This window comes from Oncorhynchus gorbuscha, linkage group LG16, assembly GCF_021184085.1.
Source record: "Oncorhynchus gorbuscha isolate QuinsamMale2020 ecotype Even-year linkage group LG16, OgorEven_v1.0, whole genome shotgun sequence".
Classification (NCBI taxonomy): domain Eukaryota; kingdom Metazoa; phylum Chordata; class Actinopteri; order Salmoniformes; family Salmonidae; genus Oncorhynchus; species Oncorhynchus gorbuscha.
The window spans coordinates 32,529,319-32,556,587 of NC_060188.1; the positions used below are offsets into that span (position 1 = coordinate 32,529,319).

The 27,269-nt window shown below is 43.1% G+C and overlaps 1 protein-coding gene across 5 annotated transcripts in view; it reads left to right on the top strand.

The window, feature by feature from the left end:
* The first annotated feature begins 81 nt into the window (after positions 1–81).
* The window catches only part of pbx4 (pre-B-cell leukemia transcription factor 4), a 50,359-nt gene continuing 23,171 nt past the window's right edge, over positions 82–27,269 (top strand). For 3 of the 5 annotated variants that reach the window (XM_046304312.1, XM_046304313.1, XM_046304315.1), the window contains exons 1-3: positions 82–313; positions 4,236–4,349; positions 6,193–6,266. In XM_046304312.1, the coding sequence (XP_046160268.1) occupies positions 135–313; positions 4,236–4,349; positions 6,193–6,266 (367 nt within the window). In that variant the 5' untranslated portion in view covers positions 82–134. The remainder of the gene's footprint in view (positions 314–4,235; positions 4,350–6,192; positions 6,267–27,269) is intronic. The other 2 variants (XM_046304314.1, XM_046304316.1) reach the window with 1 other exon arrangement.

A 27,269-nucleotide genomic window follows, 5' to 3' on the forward strand; every position in this document is an offset into this window, starting at 1 on the left:
CTAGCTGGCTGTAATTAATTACTATCAGCCAGTGGCGTATGATTTGCGCTGGGGGTTTCATTGTTAGCTAGCTATCTGGCTAATTGTGTGAATTCGATTGCGAGGAAAGCACCTAGGTTTCTTTGAAAGTAGCTATGGATGATCAGACGCGAATGCTGGCAGGTCTCGCCGGACTCGGCGGGTTATCACAAGGCGACGTTGGCGACCCAGACTCTGTTAGAAAACAGCTCGGTCAACCGCAACAAGACATTGGGGATATTCTACAACAGATCATGGCCATCACAGACGAAAGCCTGGACGAGGCGCAGGCCAGGTAAAAAAACGTGCTGTGAAGATGAGACAATATATGTTTTTGTTAATGCTGTCTTGTGTTCTGTTGCTCGCTTGTTGCCTGGTACAGTACAATGATGGATATTTTTGATGTGATGCACGCTGCTTTATTCAGTCACTTGTGGTTTGTCAACAACAGAATATTTCATTATCTGACAAATAATAGAACGGTGGGCAAACGTTACACGAAAAGAAGAAGCAGGCTCCCCACATAGACGCACAGAATATTGCTCTACGCTATAGCCTAGCCCAGAGGTGCCAAACATACGGCCCAGGGGCCGGATTCGGCCCGCGAGGGGACCAATCTTGCGGGTGGTTTAAGTAAAGTCATTTATATTTTTGTGTGGAGGAAAACGAAGTCAAAATACTTTAAAATTACTAAAACAAAATCTTAACTGTGTAGAAATGATAATGGACCTACATTCATACAGTTTCTTGACTGTCCAGCTCCCAAAAATGTAAGCTAAACAGTGTGAGCATCAAATTCCCTCAAAATGATTTTTTTTGTGCAAATTTGGAAGGAAAGGAAATCTAACACATTTTCAGTGCAGCTCTCCGGGTGGACTTCATTGAAAACCGAATTGCGGCCGCGTGGCAAAATTAGTTTGACACCCCTGGCTTAGCCCGTTCATAGACGCATACCACCGTTAATGCCTAGTGACAATAGTATCTTCTGGCCAGGGTAGTTGTGTTAAGAGCCCCACCGTTTATGCTAAATGTTAACATGCATTGTTTGTGGTACAGGTTTGGAAACATAATAAACGTATCTTTCATATCAGGGAGAAATAATAAAAAATCATTTAAAAACAAGTTAAATTACTACACACCTTTTTATAGGGCTTTAGGGTTCCCACACGGCCATATTTCCATCTTAAAGCTCTTGTTTTACAGAAGACAGACTACCTGTGCCAATTGGCTTTCGGCGTCTCGAAACACCTGTGTAAACGGAAAACTGATGCCACACAAAATTGTTGTTACTTTAACATACTGTCTGCTGCAACTGTGTTAAAACCAGTTAAAGCAGTGTACAGTAAGTGTGTGCTTTGCATTTGTGAAATTATTTTGATATTAAAGAGGGCTTTATGTTTCTAGAACTATACCGCTATTGAGAATCTATTCACGTTTAGATGTTGTATTTGGCTGTGTTGGCTGGCAGAGCCAAATCGCCTCTAAACAGAATATGTAAGATCTTTGGACTATAAGGACTAATGTTAGGCTCCTTTAGTCTATTATTGGGCCATAGCCCTGTGTTTTACAGCTCAAGAGTAGAACTTCTCTCATTGCATTGTGGTTTTCAGACATAGTGACATCTGTGTCTAAGTTCATATTTTGATGTACACTTATGCAAATAGCCCATCTGATTAGTTCCTAGGTTGTTGGAAAGCCAGGGCAAACAATATTACCTGGATTATGTAAAATATAACATGCAGATCTATGATGCCTCGTCTGTTCACCTCGATCTCTTGAACAGTGGGCACAACTACATGATAACTGAAGTTTTACCCAGCAAGCTTTTGTCTGTTATCAAATGCCCATACCATGCGACACTAGTGCATCTAATACAAATACATTTGCAGTATGCACTTGTAAAAACACACTTCAACTTGTTTAAATACTAACCCTACATTGTACTGTCCCCTATTACTAAACATATCTTGAAGTGATGATAGTGTGTCAGACCACCATCTTTTTAATACAAAGTGGATGAACATTATGAAATGTCACTGTTTTCCTCATTCATACACATTAGCATTCATTTAGTGGGGGGGGGGAGTCTACGTCACTGTGGATGCTTGCAAGCTCAATCAATCCATTGCTAGATAAATTGCGTGTTTGTGCTGCCCGGGATCCCATAACCCTAGCCTAAACTCTTACCGTAGCCATTGTACATTTCTACTTCCATGGGGGGGGGGGCATCCCAAACATCCCAAATAGCAAGTACCATTATGTATGCGTCCCAAATGGCACCATATTCCCTCTATAGTGCACTACTTTTTACGTAGTGCACTATATATAGGGAATAGGGTGCCCGTTTGGACACATATAAATACACTTGATTAATCTCCTACATTGTCATTATCTATGCTAATCAGGCCTCCTTTAATTGAGCCGTCGCTGTCGGTGATGAGCTTTTCAAATTCAAATGGTCGTTAGTTAAAATGTTGGAGGGACTTCACTTGTGTGGGCTTGTAAAAATTATTCGCAATGCCATATCTGATATGACACATCAACATGGTTATGGAAATATAATAGCATGGTGTAGGTATAGGACAAGTTAATCAGTCACTTGTGTTTTGACAGAGCAGTCATTAATATTTTAGGTCTCTCACTTCAATTGTTAATGTATGCAGAGTATATGTTTGCATATCATGACTCTTGTGTGTGTGTGTGTGTGTGTGCATGACAATAAGCAAATTACCCATATTCATATGCCATGTGGCTCCGAGGAGCCGTAGGTCAGCTGAAGTGGGGGGGGGGGCGTCAGAATTGTGAACAAAAGACGCGGCTGTCCCAATACGAGGCTGTGGCCAGTGTGTGTGAAGTGTCATTAGCTAGTGATTTTCCACCCCACATTTGACCACCTGGTTCTCTTAATTAATTCACTCCCTCCCTTCCTGATGGTGTGCATCCTTTTCATTTTGCACGGGGTGCAATCAATTCTCCTATAATGTGTACGGGAGTACAGCTGTCTGAAAATCTAGTTTCTATTAATGAGAATTGAGGGGGGGCGGGGGGTGCTGGACACTACACGCAGCTTATGATGATTCTGATGAACTCAAGGATATTGCCTTTACTGTTAAGGGTATAAGTTTGAAGACGTAATTAACGACCTGAAATACTTGCTCAAGAAAAAATGTAGGCCCAAAATAATGTTAGTGTGTTTAAAATGTTAAAGGCCTCTTTTTCTTTCTCTATTGTGTGTGTGTGTGTGTGTGTGTGTGTGTGTGTGTGTGTGTGTGTGTGTGTGTGTGTGTGTGTGTGTTTCTAGATGGCTGTTGTACTATAGTGTCTGAGAGATGTTCAGAATTGAGCAGTTCTTTTTTAAATGTATGACTTGCCTAGCAGTTCTCCTGCTCCTTTAGTACTTCCTGTTGTTTTCATGTGTTCGGCCTTCTCATCTGAGGATGGAGTCAGAAACTCTTAGGCAGCAGCTAAATCCTATTATGTGTAGGGTTGTCACGATACTCAACCCTACACAACCCAAATTAGTTGTATATGCAGGTCTGAAGACTTGAGATGCTCTAGATCAGTGAAATTACACACAAGTTGTTTCTCTCAGCAGAGGTAAGCTAGATTGATTTATTTTTATTTGAAAGTTTAACAAAATACATATACACACCTTATACATTTGGAAACTTGCCAGGGATGACAGTCAATTACTTATTTCCATACAGCAGCAAGATGGAGAAAGAAGTCGATGGACGGCTGATTTTCGACTTGGACATGATATAGCCCATCATGGATTAGTCCGGTCCATGATTTGGATGGTCTGATAAAGGCCTATTCAATTCTGATAAAAATGTTTGCTTTTGATTTTGACTAAATGCTCTCCTATCACTCGAAACAAGAGGGCCAAATGAGGTGACTGCCGCTTTGATTGGCATATCTCTGTACACACACACACACACACACACACACACACACACACACACACACACACACACACACACACACACACACACACACACACACACACACACACACACACACCATCAAATGTAGCCTACCTAGGCCATGAATGTCACCTGTGGGGCCCCTTGCATGCATACATACATAGCCCTTATACTGGTGTGGGGTGTTACTTTCTGGGCCGGGTGGCATGAGAGAACCGATGAGATGGACAACTAGTGCACTACCTGTCCTGCCCGCCCCTCACCCTCTCCTCCCTGTTACCCCATGTCCAGATGCTGGCCAGAGGAGTCGCCGGCGCACTGGGGCGGATCAGATGACCCCGCAGAGGGAGGGGAAGCTGGGGGGGGCACGGCAGGGGGTGGCCTGCCGCTCAACTTCCAGCACAGGTCAGTAGTGTATAAGTATACCGGACCCACAGGACCAACCGCATGCCCCATGAAAGCACGAGCACCACACCTGCTCCTGCTCATACCCCCCCCGACTCCCACCTCCCTCCATAGCCCCTCTCCCACTCAAATCCAGCAGTGATTTTTCAAATACAAAAAAAAAAACGTTTTTACCTGAGCAGCTCTCGAAAATGTAAGCTCAGTGAGACAAACCTGTGTAAATAAAGGCTACATAGAATTAAGACCCACATACAGGTGGACACAATTATGCGCTCGCTCGAAGGAGTAACCTAATGAGCGATCCCCTCGTTATTGGCAGACTCATCAATATACACTTCTTATCAGCAAAAAAATACTCACGCATTTCCCAATATGATATAGCCTAGGTTAGGCCTCCTACATGGACACGGATGGAGTTGAGGTTAGGTGTTGCCTACTCATATTCATTTGTCTTGGTTGTTTTCATTCTCCCTCCGATGCCTGTGTCGAGTCAGTTTTCAAAAGTTTATCAGTTGAACACTTTGTCCGTCTCTCCTTTTGGGTAGTAATTATTTTTAACCTGTTATTTGGTTATTTATTTATTTTTGTTATCCATCAAATCCATGAATGTAAGTTTTAGCTGTCGTGTACTTCAGCACATGATCTCCCAATGTATTTCATACATTTGAAAATGAGATGTTTTGTGGTTTATAAATAGGCATAGGTGATAAAAAAAAATCCTTAAAGGTTCCCTTCAGATGAGGACCACAGCTCTAGGGACATGACACTCTGGAAGGGCTCAATATTAAGCTCTTCACTGAAGCTGCACAGATCAGAGCAATGATGAATATGTGAGTCATGTTTCTATGTGTGTGTGTACATGGATTTTCAGACTTTAATGTCAAGGCCTCTTAAAGATTATGAGCCCCTGGGCAAGAACCCCCTGCTAAAAAATGAATTTTCACAAGCCGCCATTTAAGTTCTTGAGAGCAGCATGCAGCTCGCAAGCTTTGCAATGACTACCAGTGGTAATACTGCTATTCCACACATTTTGCCATGAGGTTGAGAGAGAATTTTTGCAGTTTATAAGCAAACGTCCTACTATTCTACACATTTTGGCGTGGCTTCAGACACATTCATATGCTATCTGAGCAGTTTGGGTCTTTAACAAAGTTTTTTTTGGGGGGGGGGGGGGCTGCCTCTGGAAATATTAATATTTTGTGTGTGTGTGGGGGGGGGGGCATGCCCTGCGTGCCCGTCAGTAATAAGGCCCTGACTACCACTGCTGTACAGTTTGTGCGCGAGCACTAAGCAGTGATGGTGCATGGCCCATTAGTTTGTTTTAATTGAATATTCTAATTGAGAGTTTATAATATAATTAAAAGTCAAGTGTCACCGAGTGGGTGTTCAGCAGAGTATGCTTTCACCCAAAAAATAGCTGTGTGGGTACAAAAGTAACATGGCTTGGGAGGGAACTTTACTGTGCTACGGGGGACCAAGATATTAAAATCAATGTGGATCTGTGGATGTATTCTAGACCTATAGCTTTGTCATTCATTAGTATCAGAGCTTGTAACCCAGATGTAGATCATTTCTTTGTTTAATTCCTGTGGTAATACAACTGTTTTCCTTTTTTTGTGTGTGTTTTGTTTATATTAGCTTTTAGAAATCAGCTAATACAGAACCTTGCTCAACTAGATCAACGCTGGATGGGACGAACCTCATCGATTCCAACCTAGCTCTCTTTTTTTCCTTGGAACGGCACAGGCTCTGAAATGACTAGAAGATGTACCTGCGTCTCCTTATCTTACCTCCAACCTGGTCTCTTTCTTCTCCCCCTCGCTCTCTCCTTTCTCGCCGGTAGGAAACACGCCCTGAACTGTCACAGAATGAAGCCCGCCCTCTTCAGCGTTCTGTGTGAGATCAAAGAGAAGACGGGTGAGTCTCCACTTCCCTTTTTTTGTTCTCAACTCTCATCCCAGTCTGCCTGAATCCCAGTACGCTACCATTTCTGCTGAAATGTGCACCCAATAGGAATTGTTTTATAACGCAAACACACATTTCTGTGAAAACGGACAATATGGTATCTTAACCCTCCCCCCACCCCACACATTTCAAAGCATTGGATTGGTGTAAGCATGACCTGTATTTCCAGGTTGTTTGTTTCAGACAGGCCCTATGGGTGCCTCCATTGGTTCGTTAATGGTTCCCTTGGCACCTGGTTCATTACCTATTTATACCTCAGATAACACTGTGTATTGATCTCATTGGTTGATTTGGTAGCTGTGGTTCGAAAGGAAATTAGATGGTGGTTTTTGTTATGCTGAGGTGATCTTAACCTGCTGGAAGCGATCGTGCTAATTTCATCAATGTGGAGTACACTTTACTTGTCTGGGAGCAATTTCAGTCAGGGAAAGGATCTGTGACCATAATTTTGTTTATATATTTAAATATATATTTGTGTGTGTGTGTGTGTGTGTGTGTGTGTGTGTGTGTGTGTGTGTGTGTGTGTGTGTGTGTGTGTGAGTGAATGTGGACACCCCTTCAAATGAGTGGATTCGGCTACGAGGCACGCCCGTTGCTGACGGGTGTATAAAATTGAGCACACAGCCATGCAATCTCCATAGACAAACATTGGCAGTAGATTTGCCTTACTGAAGAGCTTAGTGACTTTCAATGTGGCACCGTCATAGGATGGCACTTTTTCAACAAGTCAGTTCGTAAACTTTCTACCCCGGTTAACTGTGAGTGCTGTTATTGGGAAGTGGAAATGTCTAGGAACAACAACTGCTCAGCCATGAAGTGGTAAGCCACACAAGCTCACAGAACGGGACCGAGTTCTGAAGCACGTAGTGTGTAAAAATTATTTGTCTTCGGTTGCAACATTTATTAGCGAGATCCAAACTTCCTCTGGAAGCAATGTCAGCACAAGAACTGTTCGTCGGGAGCTTCATGGGTTTCCATGGCCGAGCAGCCGCGCACACAGGCCTGAGATCACCGTGCGCAATGCCAAGCGTTGACTAGAGTGGCGTAAAGCTCACCGCCATTGGACTCTGGAGTAGTGGAAACATGTTCTCTGGAGGGATGAATCACGCTTCAGAATCTGGGCAGTCCGATAGAGAAATCTGGGTTCGGCGGATGCCAGGAAAACGCTACCTGCCCCAATGCATATTGGCAACTGTAAAGTTTGGAGGAGGAATAATGGTCTGGGGCTATTTTTAGTGTATTTTTGTTCATGGTTCGGCTAGTCCCCTTATTTTCAGGGAAGGGAAATCTTAACGCTATAGCATACAATGACATTCTAGACGATTCTGTGCTTCCAACTTTGTGGCAACAGTTTGGGGAAGGCCCTTTCCTGTTTCAGCATGACAATGCCCCTGTGCACAAAGTGAGGTCCATATAGAAATGGTTTGTTGATCGGTGTGGAAGAACTTGACTGGCCTGCACAGAACCCTGACCTCAACCCCATAGAAAACCTTTGGGATGAATTGGAGCGCTGACTGCGAGCCAGGCCTAATCGCCCAACAGCAGTGCCCGACCTCACTAATGCTCTTGTGGCTGAATGGATGCAAGTCCCCGCAGCAATGTTCCAACATCTAGTGGAAAGCCTTCCCAGAAGAGTGCAGGCTGTTATAGCAGCAAACGGGGGACCAACTCCATATTCATGCGCAGGATTTTGGAATGAGATGTTCACCGAGCAGATGTCCACATACTATTGGTCATGTAGTGTAGCTTTTCCAGACCAGCCATGGCTCTCATTGAAAAGGTCTCCGTTCCTATCTTATTAGCTATTCCAGTCAGCTAGCTAGCAGGGCAGCTCTCTCTGGCATTGTTCAAAGGAGGAGGCCAGCTCAGGAGTGGATGGATGGATGGCAGATTGATGGTTGTGGTGACTAGCGTGGGAGGAGATGGGCTGGGCTTTACAGCTACCTACCCTCCTTTCTCTCCACTCTTTTTCCTCTCTTTTTCATGGATTCTCTCCTTTCCCTGCCTTAAATTACGTCCCCATCCTCCTCTGCTCTCCTCTCTTCCCTCTCCTTTTGCAATACAGTTTGAAAGTGCTGCTGCACTGCCGCCTGTTGTGGTGACCTTTCAGTAGTGCATTATTGCGCTCTCCTCATAGGACCAGACTAAAGGGTAGGCTTGAATGGGTGGGGGATAGCCTGTTGCCCAGGCAACTTGTTGCCCAGGCAACTTGTGGCCTTATTTACCCTAATGCCATTCACTTCGATATTTCACATTAAGCCTTCTAGTGGAGAGAGGTCTGAAAATGTGGGGATGGAATTGAGGCGGTGGGAGTTATAGGTTATATCTGGTTGGTTTGGATGTCACCTTCAGCTTTGCTGTGGTTATTAAATACACTGAACAAAATATGTAAATGCCATAATTTCACTGTGTTCATATAAGGAAAACGGTTGAATTAAATCAATCTATGGATTTCGCATGCCTGGGAATGCAGATATGCATTGGTTGGTCACAGATGCCTTTTAAAAAAACCTGGAAGTGGCCTGGATCAGAAAATCAGTCCGTATCTGGTGTGACCACCATTTACCTCATGCAGCTCTGCACATCTACTCGCATAGAGTTGATTGTGGCCTGTGGAATGTTGTCCCACTCCTCTTCAATGACTGCGTGAATTGCTGGATATTTGCGGGACCTGGAACACGCTGTCGTACACATTGATCCAGAGCATCCCAAACATGCTCAATGGGTGACATGCCTGGTGAGTATGAAGGCAATGGAAGAACTGGGACATTTTCAGCTTCCAGGAATTGTGTACAGATCTTTGCGACTTGGGGCTGTGCATTATCATGCTGAAACATGAGGTAATGGTGGCAGATGAATGGCATTACAATGGGCTTTAGGATCTCGTCACGGTATCTCTGTGCATTCAAATTGCTATCCATAAAATGCAAATGTTATCTTACGTGTTGTCTTATGCCTGTCTATACCATAACCCCACCGCCACCATGGGGCACTGTGTTCACAATGTTGACATCGGCCAACCGCTCACTCACACGATGCCAATCACTGTCTGCCACTTGCCTGGTACAGTTGCAACCGGGATTCATCCCTGAAGAGGACACTTCTCTAGCGTGCCAGTGGCCCTACGTCAGGTCAAGACCCTGGTGGAGACGACGCACACGCAAATGAGCTTCCCTGAGACGATTTTTGACAGAAATTATTCGGTTGTGCAAACCCACAGTTTCATCAGCCGGATGTGAAGGTCGTTGGGCTGGCGTGGTTACACATGGTCTGCAGTTGAGGCCAGTTGGCCGTAATGCCAAATTCTCTAAAACAACATTGGAGGTGGCATTTGGTAGAAAACAGCTCTGGTGGACATTCCTGCAGTCAGCATGACATTTGCACACATCCTCAACTTGAGACGTCTGTGGCGTTGTGACAAAACTGCACGTTTTTAGGTGGCCTTTTATTGTCCCCAGCACAGGGCGCAGCTGTGTAATCACGCGGTTCAATCAGCTTCTTGATATACCACACCTGTCAGGTGGATGGATTATCTTGGCAAATGATAAATGCTCACTAGCAGGGATGTAAAGAAATATGTGCCCCAAATTGGAGAGAAATTAGCTTTTTGTGCATATGGACAATGTCTGGGATCTTTTTTTATTTCAGCTCATGAAACATGGGACCAACACTTTACATGTTGCGTCTTCTATTTTTGTTCAGTTTACTTGCATCCATGCAAAGCGGCTTGTTGAAGTGTTACGATACCTGTGGTTGTATGTAGGCCAATGTTATGGTCTGTCATCTTCACCTCTGCTCCAGTCTGCTGGCTATTCTGTATTTAGTGCCCCTCTTCCTACCAGATGCGTATAGGCCTACCTGCTCTGCCATTTCCCTGTATCTCCACAAGACCCCCTGCAGGCTCCATGATGTGCCTCACGAATGTCAATAGAAATCATCCCTTCCTCCTGCTCTCTGTATCCCTCTCTCTCCTCCTCCTCTCTCCTCTCCTAATTCAATTCAAAGGGCTTTATTGGCATTGGGAAATATGTTTACATTTGCCATGGCAAGTTAAATAGACAATAAATAAGGGAAATTAACAATCGGAAATGAACAGTCAACATGACACACAAAAAAAGTTAAAAGAATAGACATTTCAAATGTTAATGTGCAAATAGTTGAAGTAAATAGTTGAAATCGAACTAATTTAATGTAGGAAGAAAGGTTGTATTTACAATGGTGTTTGTTCTCCACTGGTTGCCCTTTTCTTGTGGCAACAGGTATATGGATGACATTTTTCTTTACATAGTTGAATGTGCTGACAACAAAATCAGCACATGCCTGGGCATGCTCCTGATGAGGTGGCGGATGGTCTCCTGAGGGATCTCCTCCCAGACCTGGACTAAAGCATCCGCCAACTCCTGGACAGTCTGGTGCAACGTGGCGTTGGTGGATGGAGCGAGACATGATGTCCCAAATGTGCTCAATTGGATTCAAGTCTGGGGAACGGGCGGGCCAGTCCATAGCATCGATGCCTTCCTCTTGCAGGAACTGCTGACACACTCCAGCCACATGAGGTCTAGCATTGTCTTGCATTAGGAGGAACCCAGGGCCAACCGCACCAGCATATGGTCTCACAAGGGGTCTGAGGATCTCATCTCGGTACCTAATGGCAGTCAGGCTACCTCTGGCGAGCACATGGAGGGCTGTGCGGCCCCTCAAAGAAATGCCACCCCACACTATGACTGACCAACCGCCAAACCGGTCATGCTGGAGGATGTTGCAGGCAGCAGAACGTTCTCCACAGCGTCTCCAGACTGTCACGGCTGTCACGTGCTCAGTGTGAACCTGCTTTCATCTGTGAAGAGCACAGGGCGCCAGTGGCGAATTTGCCAATCTTGGTGTTCTCTGGCAAATGCCAAACGTCCTGCACTGTGTTGGGCTGTAAGCACAACCCCCACCAGTGGATGTCGGGCCCTCATACCACCCTCATGGAGTCTGTTTCTGACCGTTTGAGCAGACACATGCACATTTGTGGCCTGCTGGAGGTCATTTTGCAGGGCTCTGGCAGTGCTCCTCCTTGCACAAAAGCAGGCCTGCTGCTGGGTTGTTGCCCTCCTACGGCCTCCTCCACGTCTCCTGATGTACTGGCCTGTCTCCTGGAAGCACCTCCATGCTCTGGACACTACGCTGACAGACACAGCAAACCTTCTTGCCACAGCTCGCATTGATGTGCCATCCTCGATGAGCTGCACTACCTGAGCCACTTGTGTGGGTTGTAAACTCCGTCTCATGCTACCACTAGAGTGAAAGCACCGCCAGCATTCAAAAGTGACCAAAACATCAATCAAGAAGCATAGGAACTGGGAAGTGGTCTGTGGTCCCCACCTGCAGAACCACTCCTTTATTGGGGGTGTCTTGCTAATTGCCTATAATTTCCACCTGTTGTCTATTCCATTTGCACAACAGCATGTGAAATTTATTGTCAATCAGTGTTGCTTCCTAAGTGGACAGTTTGATTTCACAGAAGTGTGATTGACTTGGAGTTACATTGTGTTTAAGTGTTCCCTTTATTTTTTTGAGTGTGTGTGTGTGTGTGTGTGTGTGTGTGTGTGTGTGTGTGTGTGTGTGTGTGTGTGTGTGTGTGTGTGTGTGTGTGTGTGTGTGTGTATACATATGTCTGTCAAACGATTGTGATTTTTCGATACCGATTATTGGAGGACCAAAAAAAGCCGATACCGATTAATCGGACGGTTTTAATTTCTTTATCTATTTGTAATAATGACAATTACAACAATACTGAATGAACACTTATTTTAACTTAATATAATACATCAATCAAATCAATTTAGCCTCAAATAAATAATGAAACATGTTCAATTTGGTTTAAATAATGCAAAAACATTAATGCAATATGTGCCATGTAAGAAAGCTAACGTTTCAGTTCCTTGCTCAGAACATGAGAACATATGAAAGCTGGTGGTTCCTTTTAACGTGAGTCTTCAATATTCCCAGGTAATAAGTTTTAGGTTGTAGTTATTATAGGACTATTTCTCTCTATAGTGTTTGTATTGGATGTTCTTATAGGCACTATAGTATTGCCAGTGTAACAGTATAGCTTCCATCCCTCTCCTCGCCCCTGCCTGGGCTCGACCCAGGACCACATCCACAACAGCCACCCTCGAAGCATCGCTCCACAAAAGCTGCAGAGCAAGGGGAACAACTACTCCAAGTCTCAGAGCAAGTGACCGATTGAAAAGCTATCAGCGCGCACCCCACTAACTAGCTAGCCATTTCACATTGGTTACACCAGTCTAATCTCGGGAGTTGATAGGCTTGAAGTCATTAAAGGCTCAATGCTTGAAGCGTTGCGATGAGCTGCTGGCAAAAAGCACGAAAGTGCTGTTTGAATGAATGCGTATGAGCCTGCTGCTGCCTACCATCGCTCAGTCAGACTGCTCTATCATATATCACATCATAGACTTAATTATAACGTAATAACACACAGAAATACGAGCCTCATGTCATAATAATGGTAAAATTCTGGCAAATTAGTTCGCAACGAGCCAGGCGGCCCAAACTTCTGCATATACCCTTACTTTGCATGCAATGAACGCAAGAGAAGTGACACAATTTCACCTTGTTAATATTGCCTGCTAACCTGGATTTCTTTAAAAATATATACTTCTGTGTATTGATTTTAAGAAAGGCGTTGATGTTTTATGGTTAGGTCCACGTTGGAGTAACGAATGCGCACTGCATCGATTATATGCAACGCAGGACACGCTAGATAAACTAGTAATTTCATCAACCATGTGTAGTTAACTAGTGATAAGGATTGTTTTTTATAAAATAAGTTTAATGCTAGCTAGCAACTTGGCTTCTTACTGCATTCACGTAACAGGCAGGCTCCTTGTGGAGTGCAATGTAAGGCAGGTGGTTAGAGCTTTGGACTAGTTAACCGCACGGTTGCAAGATTGAATCCCCGAGCTGACAAGGTAAAAATCTGTCGTTCTGCCCCTGAACAGGCAGTTAACCCACTGTTCCTAGGCCGTCATTGAAAATAAGTTGTTCTTAACTGACTTGCCTAGTTCAATAAAGGTAAAAGAAAATTTAAAAAATGAATAACCTCAACCAAATTCCAAAGACTGGTGACATCCAGTGGCAGCGGTAGGAACTGAATCCAGTTCCTAAGAAATATTGTTTCCCAATGAGAACTCACTGAACAGACAGACCTATAAAAAAAGACTTCTGAACGGTTAGTCCTCTGGGTTTTGCCTGCTACATAAGTTCTGTTATACTCAGACATGATTCAAACAGTTTTAGAAACGTCAGTGTTGTCAATCAAATAACATAAGTAATCTACTAATAATATGCATATTTTATATTCTTGGCATGAGTAGCAGGAAGTTGAAATTGGGCACGCTATTTATCCAAAAGTGAAAATGCTGCCCCCTACACCTTAACTTCTTAAGAGGATATTTTGTGCCCATGTGTATCATCAACGCTGACCTAAAAAGCCATTATGCCACTGGTTTAGAGAAATTGTCATTGTTTTAGGGCCACAGTCGTGGCGGCAGGTGTTCTAGTGGTTGGGCCAATAACTAAAAGGTTGCTGGATCAAATCCCTGAGCTGACAAGGTAAAAATCTGTCGTTCTGCCCCTGAATAAAGCCGTTTAACCCACTGTTCCCTGGTAGGCCGTCATTGTAAATAAGAATGTGTTCTTAACTGACTTGCCTAGTTTAAATAAAGGTTAAATAAAAGGTTTTAAAAAACAGTGTGGTGTTGGTGGTGCGTCTTTAATCAGTTTTAGCTCAGAAAATCCCACCCTCGTCAAGCTCGCGCTGTAGGTGGCCACTTAATCCTGCCTAATGGGCCTGCCGTGCTTGTAAACAAGCACCACGTGACTGGGTACTACCGGCATTTTTCATAATGAAAAATGTATGAATTGAAGAACACAATCTAATTTAACACATAGTTGACTGCTGTTATTTGCTTAAAGTAGCTTCAAAAAAAAGTGATAGTTTTGACACTATTGAAAAATACTGTCAGGCTGTTCAGCCTTCAATCAGGGTAGATTGAAGGAGAGGAGGCTGGTTAAAGAAGGATTTTTAAGCAGTCTAATCCCTGTCTATTTCCAAATACCCCAGTATACGGTATAGCACCAAAGCCTAAATGACATTGAGCGGCTTTCTGCTGATACCTGTTTTTTCTTTTTGCTTGGCATATTTCTTTACTGTTTTAGCATTTCTATATAGTGAAGGCGTAGGTCTCTCTCTCTCTCTCTCTCTGCTGCAGCCTATGGAAGGCCCCAATCAGTAGTCCTCTAGTATCTCTACTAGATTTTCTGCAGTCTTTACACACAGGCATGAACGAACACACACCCACACTGAACAGCAGAGATAAAAGCAAACTCAGTGCTCTGGTCTACTCCTGCTGCTTCGGTCTTGTCCTCTCCCCCTCCTTCTCTCCCTTCGCCTCGCTCCCATTCTTGAAAGAGAAGACTTGCTCTGAACTCAGGGCTTTGATATGGTAATGTTGGGGGGGGGGAGTGGGGAGTGTGTGGGGGAGGGGAGGTGAATTCCTCTGAGTGCTGCATTTGGGTAGATTGTTTTCATTGTTAAAGAAATGTTCTGCTCAAAATGCCAGGACCCCCCCCCTCCTCTCCCCCTTCACCACCAGTCTCGCTCTTTCTCGCTTCTTTCTGTTCTTTTTCTGTTTTGCTCTCCACCCCTCCTCTTGTCTCTCTCTCTATCCCTCTTTCTTTCTCTCACGTTAAATATTACCTTCATCTGAGTGAACATTTAAACTTTTTATTTTTTTATATATTTTTTAAATCTTTTGTTGACGATTCACTCTGAAACAAATTAAAAGCAGAGGGAGAGACAGAGGAATTTTGAATTGATCAAAGTTGAAGAGACAATTCCTTTGCTTCCACTCTGGGTTGACGGCCTGTTCTGTTCCTTTTCTCTCTCGGGCATTGGCATTAAAAATAGCTACTGGTGCAATGGGAAAGTTTTTGCCAAAAGCTACTGCGGTTACTTTTTAATCCTAGTTTGCCTGTGTGGATTCTGCTCTCCTGCCTTTTTCTGCAGCTAAGTTTTCTTTCTCGACATGACCCTGGTACACATTTATTTAATTCCTCCTTCCTCTCTCTGCACTGTTTTTCCGGTTTAATAATATGCTGTTTAGCAGATGCTTTCATCCAAAGTGACATAGTCATGCAGGCGTACATTTTTACGTATGGATCAACTGGAATCGAACCCCCGTCCCTTGGCGTTGCAAGCACCATGCTCTACTGAATGAGCCTGCATAGCGATCTGACTGAACCAGTGTTACGTTTTGAGCCAGCGTTGTAGAATGTTTTAATGACGGCACATGTAAACCTCAAGCACGTCTGTTTTAGGCCTGTTTATTGAAATCGAGGTACAAGCCAGGGTTTTGGAATCGACTTCAACCCACTTAAAAGCAACAGCCATGTTGTTTTTCAGCCTCCAAATGAAGCTGTTTGCTTTTATTGGTTGTTTATTGAAAAGAAAGGCAATAAGCTGTAATTCTTTCCTGAAATTAACCTAGTTATTATAATCAATAATATATGCCGTTTAGCAGCTGTTTTTTATATAAAGAGACTTAGTAATGTGTGCAAAAATGTTACGTATGGGTGGCCCTGGAATTGAACCCACAATCCTTGCGTCGCAAGCGTCACGCCCTACCAACCGACCCGTAAAAGACACCACAGTTAAATATTGAATGTCTCTGACCGTAGACATCCTTAAATGTTCTAGATCAGGGTTTGTCAACCTCAGTCTGTGGACTGTAACTATTACCTGGGACGATGCTGCCTGAGCTAGTTCACTGACTGATTTAGTCGGCTTTCAAAAGTTAGTCCAAGATTTATTGTAAAATGTTCTCTAAGGAGCAAAACACCCATCTTGCCATGTCAAGTACAGAAAAGGTTGAGAAACACTTGTCTAGGGCTGTGTCCGAAAATGCACCCTTTTGACCTGCCCTGGTCAAAAGTAGTGCACTTGTTAAAAAAAAAAATAGGGTACAGTTTCAGACACACACACAGCATTGGTCCTGGCTCTGCTGTAGTACCGACTAGAGCCATCGGCCCTGCCGTCCCAGTGAATCACATGGCTAATTAAGCCCCTTTTAATTATTATTCTTTTTCAAAGAGCTTCATTTGAACCTAGCTGTAAAACTTAACGAGTTGTTGGAGAAACCTCAGACTTTTTAATGCATTTTTTTTTACGAGGTTAAGTCCTTCGGCGTCTGTTGGCTGAAGAGCAGGCCGAGCCCAAAGTTTGGGTAAAGGGAAATTCCTAAAGGCAATGTACAGTATGCCACTTAAAACAAAAGAGAAACACATACCATTTACAATGCGTTAGGACAACCTGGATGAAGCTGGTTGACAATGTAGAACAAAATGATTCTCAACTTGTAAATGATAGCCTGCTTAGGTGCAGTTGTCAAGGGTAACTACTAGTGTTGCACAGTATACTGAAACTGTACTTTTTCGATACTAAACTCAGCAACAACAAAAAAAGCAAAAACAGCCCTTTTCAGGACCCTGTCTTTCAAAGATCATCTGTAAAAATCCAAATAACTTCACAGATCTTCATTGTAAAGGGTTTAAACACTGTTTCCCATGCTTGTGCAATGAACCATAAACAATTAATGAACATGCACCTGTGAAACAGTCGTTAAGACACTAACAGCTTACAGATGGTAGACAATTAAGGTCACAGTTATGAAAACTAAGGACACTAAAGAGGCCTTTCTACTGACTCTGAAAAACACCAAAAGATGCCCAGGGTCCCTGCTCATCTGTGTGAATGTGCCTTAGGCATGCTGCAAGGAGACATGATGACTGCAGATGTGGCCAGAGCAATAAATTGCCATGTCCGTACTGAGACGCCTAAGATAGCGCTACAGGGAGACAGGGCGGACATCTGATCGTCCTCGCAGTGGCAGACCATGTGTAAAAACTAGAGGTCGACCGATTTATGATTTAACGCAGATACCGATTATTGGAGGACCAAAAAAGATAAGTTTAATGCTAGCTAGCAACTTACCTTGGCTTACTGCACTTGCGTAACAGGCAGTCTCTTTGTGGAGTGCAACGAGAGAGGCAGGTCGTTATTGCGTTGGACTAGTTAACTGTAAGGTTGCAAGATTGGATCCCCCGAGCTGACAAGGTTCCTTGGCCGTCCCACTGTTCCTAGGCCGTCATTGAAAATAAGAATGTGTTCTTAACTAACTTGCCTAGTTAAATAAAGGTATATAAAAATAAACAAATCGGCGCCCAAAAATACCGATTTCCGATTGTTATCAAAACTTTAAATCAGCCCTAATTAATCGGTCGACCTCTAAAAACACCTGCACAGGTTCGGTACATCCGAACATCACACCTGCGGGACAGGTACAGGATGGCAACAACTACCCGACTTACACCAGGAACGCACAATCCCTCCATCAGTGCTCAGACTGTCCGCAATAGGCTGAGAGGCGCTGGACTGAGGACTTGTTGACCTGTTGTAAGGCAGGTCCTCGCCAGACATCGCCGGCAACAATGTTGCCTATGGGCACAAACCCAACGTTGCTGGACCAGACACGACTGGGAAAAAGTGCTCTCTGCGGTTTTGTATCACCAGGGGTGATGGTCGGATTCGGTTTATCGTCGAAGGAATGAGCATTACACTGAGGACTGTACTCTGGAGCGGGATCGATTTGTATGTGGAGGGTCTGTCATGGTCTGGGACGGTGTGTCACAGCATCATCGGACTGAGCTTGCTGACATTGCAGGAAATCTCAATGCTGTGCGTTACAGGGAAGACATCCTCCTCCCTCATGTTGTACCCTTCCTTGACATGACCCTCCAGCATGACAATGCCACCAGCCACATTGCTCGTTCTGTGCGTGATTTCCTTCAAGACAGGAATGTCAATGTCCTGCTATGGCCAGCAAAAGGCCCGGAACTCAATCCCATTGAGCATGTCGGGACCTGTTGGATCGGAGGGTGAGGGCTAGGGCCACCCCCCCCCCAGAAATGTCTGGGAATTTGCAGGTGCCTTGGTGGAAGAGTGGGGTAACATCTCACAGCAAGAACTGGCAAATCTGGTACAGTCCATGAGACACCTGAAACCCCACCTCTTTAAGGAATACCTAGGATAGGATAAGTAATCCCTCTCACCCCCCCTAAGTTTTAGATGCACTATTGTTAAGTGACTGTCCCACTGGATGTCATAAGGTGAATGCACCAATTTGTAAGTCGCTCTGGATAAGAGCGTCTGCTAAATGACTTAAATGTAAATGTAAAAAGGAGGAGATGCACTCCATTACTTAAAGCAGCTGGTGGCCACACCAGATACTGACTTTTGATTTTGAGCCCCCCTTTGTTCAGGGACACATTATTCCATTTATGCTAGTCACATGTCTGTGGAACTTGTTCAGTTTGTCTCAGTTGTTGAATCTTATGTTCATACAAATATTTAGAAGAAAAAGAAACGCACACCTATTTAGGCAAGGTGCTGGGCAGCGGAGTAGAAAACTTGAAAATAAAAGAGAGCCGCACACTCTAGGAGCTCAGATGCCAAAATGTAGTTTCCAACGTTTCAACAGCCAAGCTGTCTTCATCAGGGAATTTTGTTATGGTCATACAAATATTTACACATGTTAAGTTTGCTGAAAATAAACGCAGTTGACGGTGAGGACGTTTTTTTTTTTTTTTTTTGAGGTTAGAACATGAAAAACAGTTTGGTACTAGAATTTGTTACTTTTGGTAACTTCTGTCAAATGTGTCTCACGTCATATACGGAATGAGAGGATGGAGTCTGTGTACTTTGTCTGAATCTTCTCAAGGGATAGGAAGCTAGCCAGGCTACTTGCATTTGCGCATGCATGCGGCTGACACAGCGCAAGCCGCTTTTGAGAAGTAAGCGAGAGGAGAGAGAAAAATGAAGACCGCATGGCTTCTTTATAACGAAAACTTCATATCTCCACGCCCGCAACTTGTTGACAAAACTGGCTCCAGAAGCGAGCTATGGGAATACTTTGCTTCTATAGCAGATGAGGGCTAGCCCATCAAAACAACTATGTGAAAGTTGTTACAAAGCAATACAGGTTTTGAGGCAAAACGACTAACTATTACACATGACATTTGCATTGTAACGTCATTCTACTAGCAGCAACATTTTAATGTTTGAGTGACTAACCACGTTTCCATCCACAGTTTTAATGGTAGTAAATGCAAAAATAAAAAAATAATAATTATCACAACCGCTGTGATGGAAACAGGACGTTTCTGCATTTTATAAATGTCGATATGGTGGGCTCTCTTTGTCTGTATAATGAATTATGCGAGAGGGCGGCAAACGCATTCATGCACCAATATTTATCTAATAACCATATCAACATTCACCTAAGTGTGTGTGTGTGTGTGTGTGTGTGTGTGTGTGTGTGTGTGTGTGTGTGTGTGTGTGTGTGTGTGTGTGTGTGTGTGTGTGATCCTCCCACTATGACTTGGGAAAACATGCATTTTATTAGGCTATAGATGAAATAAGTTATGAACTTCACAGGGTGGTCAAAGTGCACGGTGATCTTGATGCTCCTTTCCAATAAATATCCAGGCTCTTATTCTGGTGATAAAAACATTCTCTTATCCATAATAATCTCATGTAGACTAGCCTACCCGCACTGTATCTGCAAGCTGTTGGCCAGAGAGCACCTGCCAAGACCGGAGTTGGCTATTTAATGCCACAGTTTTTGTAACAAAGCTATCGGTAGAGTTGGAAATGCGATGGAAAGTTAAGAGTTAAGATTTTCATTTGGTGAATGAAAACTCAGAAAAAGTACATTTTGTGTGCACGGTCATCAAGCACTTATTTTTTTATCCACAAGTCTGTTTGGTTGAAACACCACTGGTGGGAAAGTGTGCATATTTTCTTTATGCTGATTCTAGAATATTCTCACAAATCTGTTGCCAATTGGATGGAAACCTAGTTGGTGACATGAACATACAGTATATTCAGCATGACATTCATGTCATCATTGTAATATGATTGAAACTCATAACTTGGCTATAATAGCAATATGTTAAGATTACTTTGCGTTTGTCTGGGCTTGCTAGCAGTAACCACTAGCCAGCCAGCAGCCCTGGCAGTTGAAATGCACTCTGGAAATCGTAGTATGCTGTGTAAAATCCATTGTATTTCTATTGTGTGTGTGTGTGTGTGTGTGTGTGTGTGTGTGTGTGTGTGTGTGTGTGTGTGTGTGTGTGTGTGTGTGTGTGTGTGTGTGTGTGTGTGTGTGTGTGTGGACTATTGCAATATAGAAGCTTAATAAATGAGCTTCAGTGTTTTTATGTTTTCGAACTAAACTATTAATTGAATACATGAGTCATTACAGCTAATTAGTTGTATGTAATTTTTCCTAATATTACGGCCTTCGATGAGCCAATTAACCCTGATGTGTCAAATTAAAATTTTAGATGTTATTGTACAATTATTTCGTATGCTCTGAGTCTCATGGTTCTGCTGAAGGAACATTTAAATATATTATTCTGTTATTTAAAATGTTATTTAAAAAGAATGTAATATAGAATGTCTTTGTTTTAAGTTATCAATTCACTGTAATGTCAGAGCATGTGACAAATAAAATGTGAAGTGCTTACTTACAAGCCCTTAACCAACAATGCATTTTTAAGAAGAATACCCAATAAAAGTAACATTATTAAAGAGCAGTAGTAAAATGACAATAGCGAGGCTATATACGGGGTACCGGTACAGAGTCAATATGCGGGGGCACCGGTTAGTCGAGGTAATTGAGGTAGTATGTACATGTAGGTTGTTATTAAAGGGACTATTCGTAGATGATTACACAGCAGCAGCTGTGTATAAAGGGAGGGGGGCAATGCAAATAGTCTGGGTAGCCATTTGATTAGGTGTTCAGGAGTCTTATGGCTTGGGGTGCTGTTTAGAAGCCTCTTGGACCTAGACGTGGCGCTCCAGTACCGCTTGCTGTGCGGTAGCAGAGAGAACAGTCTATGACTAGGATGGCTGGAGTCTTTGACAATTTTTAGGGACTTCCTCTGACACCGCCTGGTATGGAGGTCCTGGATGACAGGAAGCTTGGCCCCGGTGATGTACTGCACCATACGAGCTACCCTCTAGTGCCTTGCGGTCGGAGGCTGAGCAGTTGCCGTCAACATTTTGTTCAACGTTTTCAAAAATAAATCCCTGTGGTTATTCTGTGACTTAAGCTAAAACACATTGTTTTTGCCGTGTTATACTTTTAGTATTGCGTATCCTTTCGGCATTGAGACTCGTGATACTAAACCTGGTATGGAGGTCGACGTTCTGGTATCGTGACAATACTACTAACAACGTAGACAAATGAGGATAACCCAGTCAGATACACAGCTCCTTGTCTGACTCATACTCTACTGACTAAGGACATTTTTATTTTGTTTATTGCATCGATGCAGTTATATTCAAGCTGGTATATCGTCACTCACACACCCCAGATGATTTCATTCCGTTTGTCACTGTCGACCAATCTGTTTGTTCCTTCACGGAATGAAGAGAATGAAAGAGGGGTGGGGAGAGGGAAGGGAGAAGGAGCGATAGAGATTGATGAGGCATTAAGAGCAGTAGTAATTACTGTGTCCATTCCCCCACGCCAGATTGGCAGACGGCTAATATCACACAGACCTCTGGACCTGACAGACACCCAATCCACGCCCTCCGACCGGGGAGGCAAGATCATCCCCAGGCTTGGTTGTGCCTAATGGTAGGTGGGCTGACTGGCCTGTGGTGTGGTTACCAAACCCCCTTGTTTTATTCCTCCATGAATTAAAGGCTCTCGTCTCGATGCTGTTGTGATTGTTACCCAGAAATGATTTCGATTTTCGAGATAAAAAAAAATGCTGCATTGAACCATATATTTTTTTTAAAGCCCAGTCACAGAGGTAGGATTGCCTTCCGACAGTACTTTGCACCTCTGAACAGTCAACAGTCGCTCTCTTTTGTGTTCACACAGCAAAGACCTTGGAAGTCGTCAGCCACTCAGCTTTGTTAAAATTCTCCAAACTAGGTGGCAGAAGTGTTGTTTAGCAATACATTTGTATTTATTTTTTATTTCACCTTTTATTTAACCAGGTAGGCTAGTTGAGAACAAGTTCTCATTTGCAACCGTGACCTGGTCAAGATAAAGCATAGCAATTCGACACAACAGAGTTACACATGGAATAAACAAAACAGTCAATAATACAGTAAAACAAAAAGTCTATATACAGTGAGTGCAAATGAGGTAAGATAAGGAAGTTAAGGCAATAAATATATACCAATTAAACACTGGAAAGATAGATGTGCAGAAGATGAATGTGCAAGTAGAGATACTGGGGAGCAAGATGAATAAATAAATAAATAAATACTGTATGGGGATGAGGTAGGTAGATAGATGGGCTATGTACAGGTGCAGTGATCTGTGAGCTGCTCTGACAGCTGGTGCTTGAAGCTAGTGAGGGAGATATGAGTCTCCAGCTTCAGATTTTTGCAGTTTGTTCCAGTCAATGGCAGCAGAGAACTGGATGGAAAGACGACCAAAGGAGGAATTGGCTTTGGGGGTGACCAGTGAGATATACCTGCTGGAGCGCGTGCTACGAGTGGGTGCTGCTATGGTGACCAGTGAGCTGAGATAAGGTGGGGCTTTACCTAGCAGAGACTTGTAGATAACCTGTAGCCAGTGTGTTTGCCGATGTGTACGAAGCGAGGGCCAACCAACGAGAGCGTACAGGTCGCAATGGTGGGTAGTGTATGTGGCTTTGGTGACACAACGGATGGCACTGTGATAGACTGCATCCAAATTGTTGAGTAGAGTGTTGGAGGCTATTTTATAGATGACATCACCGAAGTCGAGGATCGGTAGGATGGTCAGTTTTACGAGGGTTTGTTTGGCAACATGAGTGAAGGATGCTTTGTTGCAATATAGGAAGCCAATTCTAGATTTAACTTTGGATTGTAGATGTTTGATGTGAGTCTGGAAGGAGAATTTACAGTCTAACCAGACACCTAGGTATTTGTAGTTGTCCACGTATTTTAAGTCAGAGCCGTCCAGAGTAGTGATGCTGGACAGGCGAGCAGGTGCGGGCAGCGATCGGTTGAATAGCATGCATTTAGTTTTACTTGCGTTTAAGAGCAGTTGGAGGCCACGGAAAGAGTTGTATGGCATTGAAGCTTGTCTGGAGGTTAGTTAACAGTGTCCAAAGCGGGGCCAGAAGTACACAAAATGGTGTCATCTGTACCAGAGAATCACCTGCAGCAAGAGCAACATCATTGATGTATACAGAGAAGAGTCGGCCCAAGGATTGAACCCTATGGCATTCCCATAGAGACAGCCAGAGGTCCGGACAACAGGACCTCCGATTTGACACACTGGACTCTATCAGAGAAGTAGTTGGTAAACAAGACGAGGCAATCATTTGAGAAACCAAGGCTGTCGAGTCTGCAAATAAGAATGTGGTGATTGATGGAGTCGATGAATACAGCTGCACAGTAATGTCTCTTATCGATGGCGGTTATGATGTCGTTATGATGTGCACCCATGACCAGTTCTGGAACCAGATTTCATAGCGGAGAAGGTACGGTGGGATTCGAAATGGTCGGTAATCTGGTTGTTAACTTGTCTTTCGAAGACCTTTAGAAAGACAGGGTAGAATAGATATAGGTCTGCAGCAGTTTGGGTTTAGAGTCACTCCCCCTTTGAAGAGGAGGATGACCGCAGCAGCTTTCCAATCTTTGGTAACATATCCATGCGTATTGCTTATGGTATAGATTCCAAGCTATCTGCGCTAATGTTGCTGTTGTGTAGAAAGCCCTTGTTGAAACTTGTTGAAACTAGCCGCAGCTAGATAACTACCTAGGAAGATGTTTAATTCACTCTCCATAATCCCATATTGTCAGTGCCAGCCCAATGTTTAGCTAGCTAGCTAGCACAACATGGCTAGCTATCTAAGGACACTGCACTAACTCGGCAGCTAACACAGGCAGCTGTTACATGGTTGTTTAATTATGTCAATAGTAGCTACAGTGGTTAGCTAGTTTGGAGGAAGTATTGTGTTATGTGCATTGTGTCTGTGCACTTCGCTAGCTACCATCCCATAGCACTTTGAAGTGCAGTGAGATTCTCAGTGTGTTTCATGCTTCAAAGGCCCTCTCCTCAATTTGAAACAAGAGGCAGCCCCGCCACTTGGTTAGCTGTAAAGCTGAGGGATACCGCTGGAGAAATGTAGGCCTACCCACTCTCAAATTCATAGATACAAGTGTATAAGGTCAGATTTATACTACGTGAGGAACCATGCCTGTGTTCCAGTGCTCTTAGCCAATACCCCTCAGCTTGTCTCTTCTCCCTCTCTCCCGTTCAGTGGGGAGCTTGTTGTAAAAGTAGCCACTGTCAGTCCTCTTAATTAAAGACGTGTAAATGTGGCCTCAGCTGGATTGCATTAAAGGTGGCAGTGGCGGGCGGTTGGAGTGTCGGAGCTCCCAGTGCCCTAATCCCCACTAATTAAGGATTAATTACAATTGATGGAAGGGAGCCTTCTAGCCTGGTCCCAGATATGTTGGTGCTGTCTTGCCTGACAATGAACATAGGAGTTGGCAAGATGACACACACAGATCTGCGACCAGGCTAAGAGCTTGTAGAACTCCTCCACACCAACCAGAGAGAATATGTTTTGTGTTTTACTCACCGTGCCTTTTTAGAGTGCATTACTTTTGATCAGAACCCCTGTTAGACATAAGTGAAAAAGGGCCATCACTCTCTTGGATATAATTATCTAACTCAGCAGCTTCCATGGTGTGTGTGTGACTGTCACGAAAACTGCCCAGGATTAGGTGGTGTGTTGAGGGTTATTGGCGGTATTAAGGACCCCTTCTCCTGGTAAGCCTGTGGAGCTGCTGTGTTGTTCTCTGGAGACGGAGATATAGATTGGTGACACCTGGGATTTAGGCTTTGGATACAGCCTTTTGGTTAATCTACTCTAATCTGGCAGTCTCCCACAAAGGTGTAAACACAACACTCATAAGAATGCACATTAACAAAACTCGCTCTGCAGCAGGGATCATCAACTAGATTCAGCGACGGGACAATTTTAAATAAAATTAAAATAAATTATTGAGCGGATGGCCAGAACATAATTACAAATAATTTTTCACAAGAAGCCCAAACTGATATAATTGGACTAAAACAATTTCAAACCTTGCTTACATTTTGTATACAATCACGTCTGTCTCGCTTATGCATGGGAGTACTTTAAATGTAAAATCAGTTGGAGTTGATTTCCTAGTGTTTTTTTTTTTACTAGAGGTCGACCGATTTTATGATCTATTGGAGGACCAATACCAATATTGATGGCAATTTATTGGAGGACCAAAAAAAGACGATACCGATTAATCGGCCGATTTTGTTTTTTAAATGTTTTTATATATATATATAAATTTATTTATAATAATGACAATTCCAACAATACTGAATGAAGGCTTTTATTTTAACTTAATATAATACATAAATAAAATAAATTAAGTCGCAAATAAATAATGAAAGATGTTCAATTTGGTTTAAATAATGCAAAAACCGTGTTGGAGAAGAACGTAAAAGTGCAATATGTGCCATGTAAAGAAGCTAACGTTGAAGTTCCTTGCTCAGAACCAGAGAACATATGAAAGCTGGTGGTTCCTTTTAACACGAGTCTTCAATATTCCCAGGTAAGAAGTTTTAGGTTAGTTATTATAGGACTATTTCTCTATACCATTTGTATTTCATATACCTTTGACTATTGGATGTTCTTATAGGCACTATAGTATTACCAGCCTAATCTCGGGTGTTGATGGGTATGAAGTCATAAACAGCGCTGTGCTTCAAGCATTGCGATGAGATGCTGTCAAACGCAGGAATGTGCTTGTTTGAATGAATGCTTACGAGCCTGCTGCTGCCTTCCACCTCTGTCAGACTGCTCTATCAAATCATAGACTTAATTATGATACAATAAACACACAGAAATATGAGCTATAGGTCATTAATATGGTCAAATCCAGAAACGTTCATTTCTGAAACAAAACGTTTATTCTTTCAGTGAAATACGGAACCCTTCCGTATTATATCGAAAGAGTGGCAACCCTAAGTCTAAATATTGTTGTTATGTCATAATAATAAATACGGTCTTTGTTAGGAAGAAATGGTCTTCACACAGTTCGCAACGAGCCAGGCGGCCCAAACTGCTGCATATACCCTGACTCTGCTTGCATTGAACGCAAGAGAAGTGACACAATTTCCCTAGTTAATGTTGCCTGCAAAACATGAATTTCTTTTAACTAAATATGCAGGTTTAAAAAAAAAAGATATACTTGTGTATTGATTTTAATAAAGGTGTTGATGTTCATGGTTCGGTGCAACGATTGTGCTTTTTTCACATGCTCTTTTGTTAAATCATCACCCGTTTGGCAAAGTAGGCTGTGATTCGATGATAAATTAACAGGCACCGCATTGATTTATATGCAACGCAGGACAAGCTAGTTAAACTAGTAATATCATCAACCATGTGTACTTCACTAGTGATTATGTTACGATTGATTTGTTTAATGCTACTTAGCAACTTACCTTGGCTCCTTGCTGCACTTGCGTAACAGGTAGTCAGCCTGCCATGCAGGATTACAATGTAATCAGCGTCCAAAGCTGCCGATTTACCGATTGTTATGAAAACTTGAACTCTGCCCTAATTAATCGGCCATGCCGATTAATCGGTCGACCTATAGTTTTTACAGTCTTCTGTCCAACAATAAATTCATTTTTTTTTTAATTCTCAGACAACTTGGAGGGCCAAATAAAACCACTTGGGGAACCCTGCTCTACAGGCTGTATAGTTTGTTTCAAGCAGGCTATGTTTGTGAGTAGCTTAACTAATTAGAGTACATTGTAG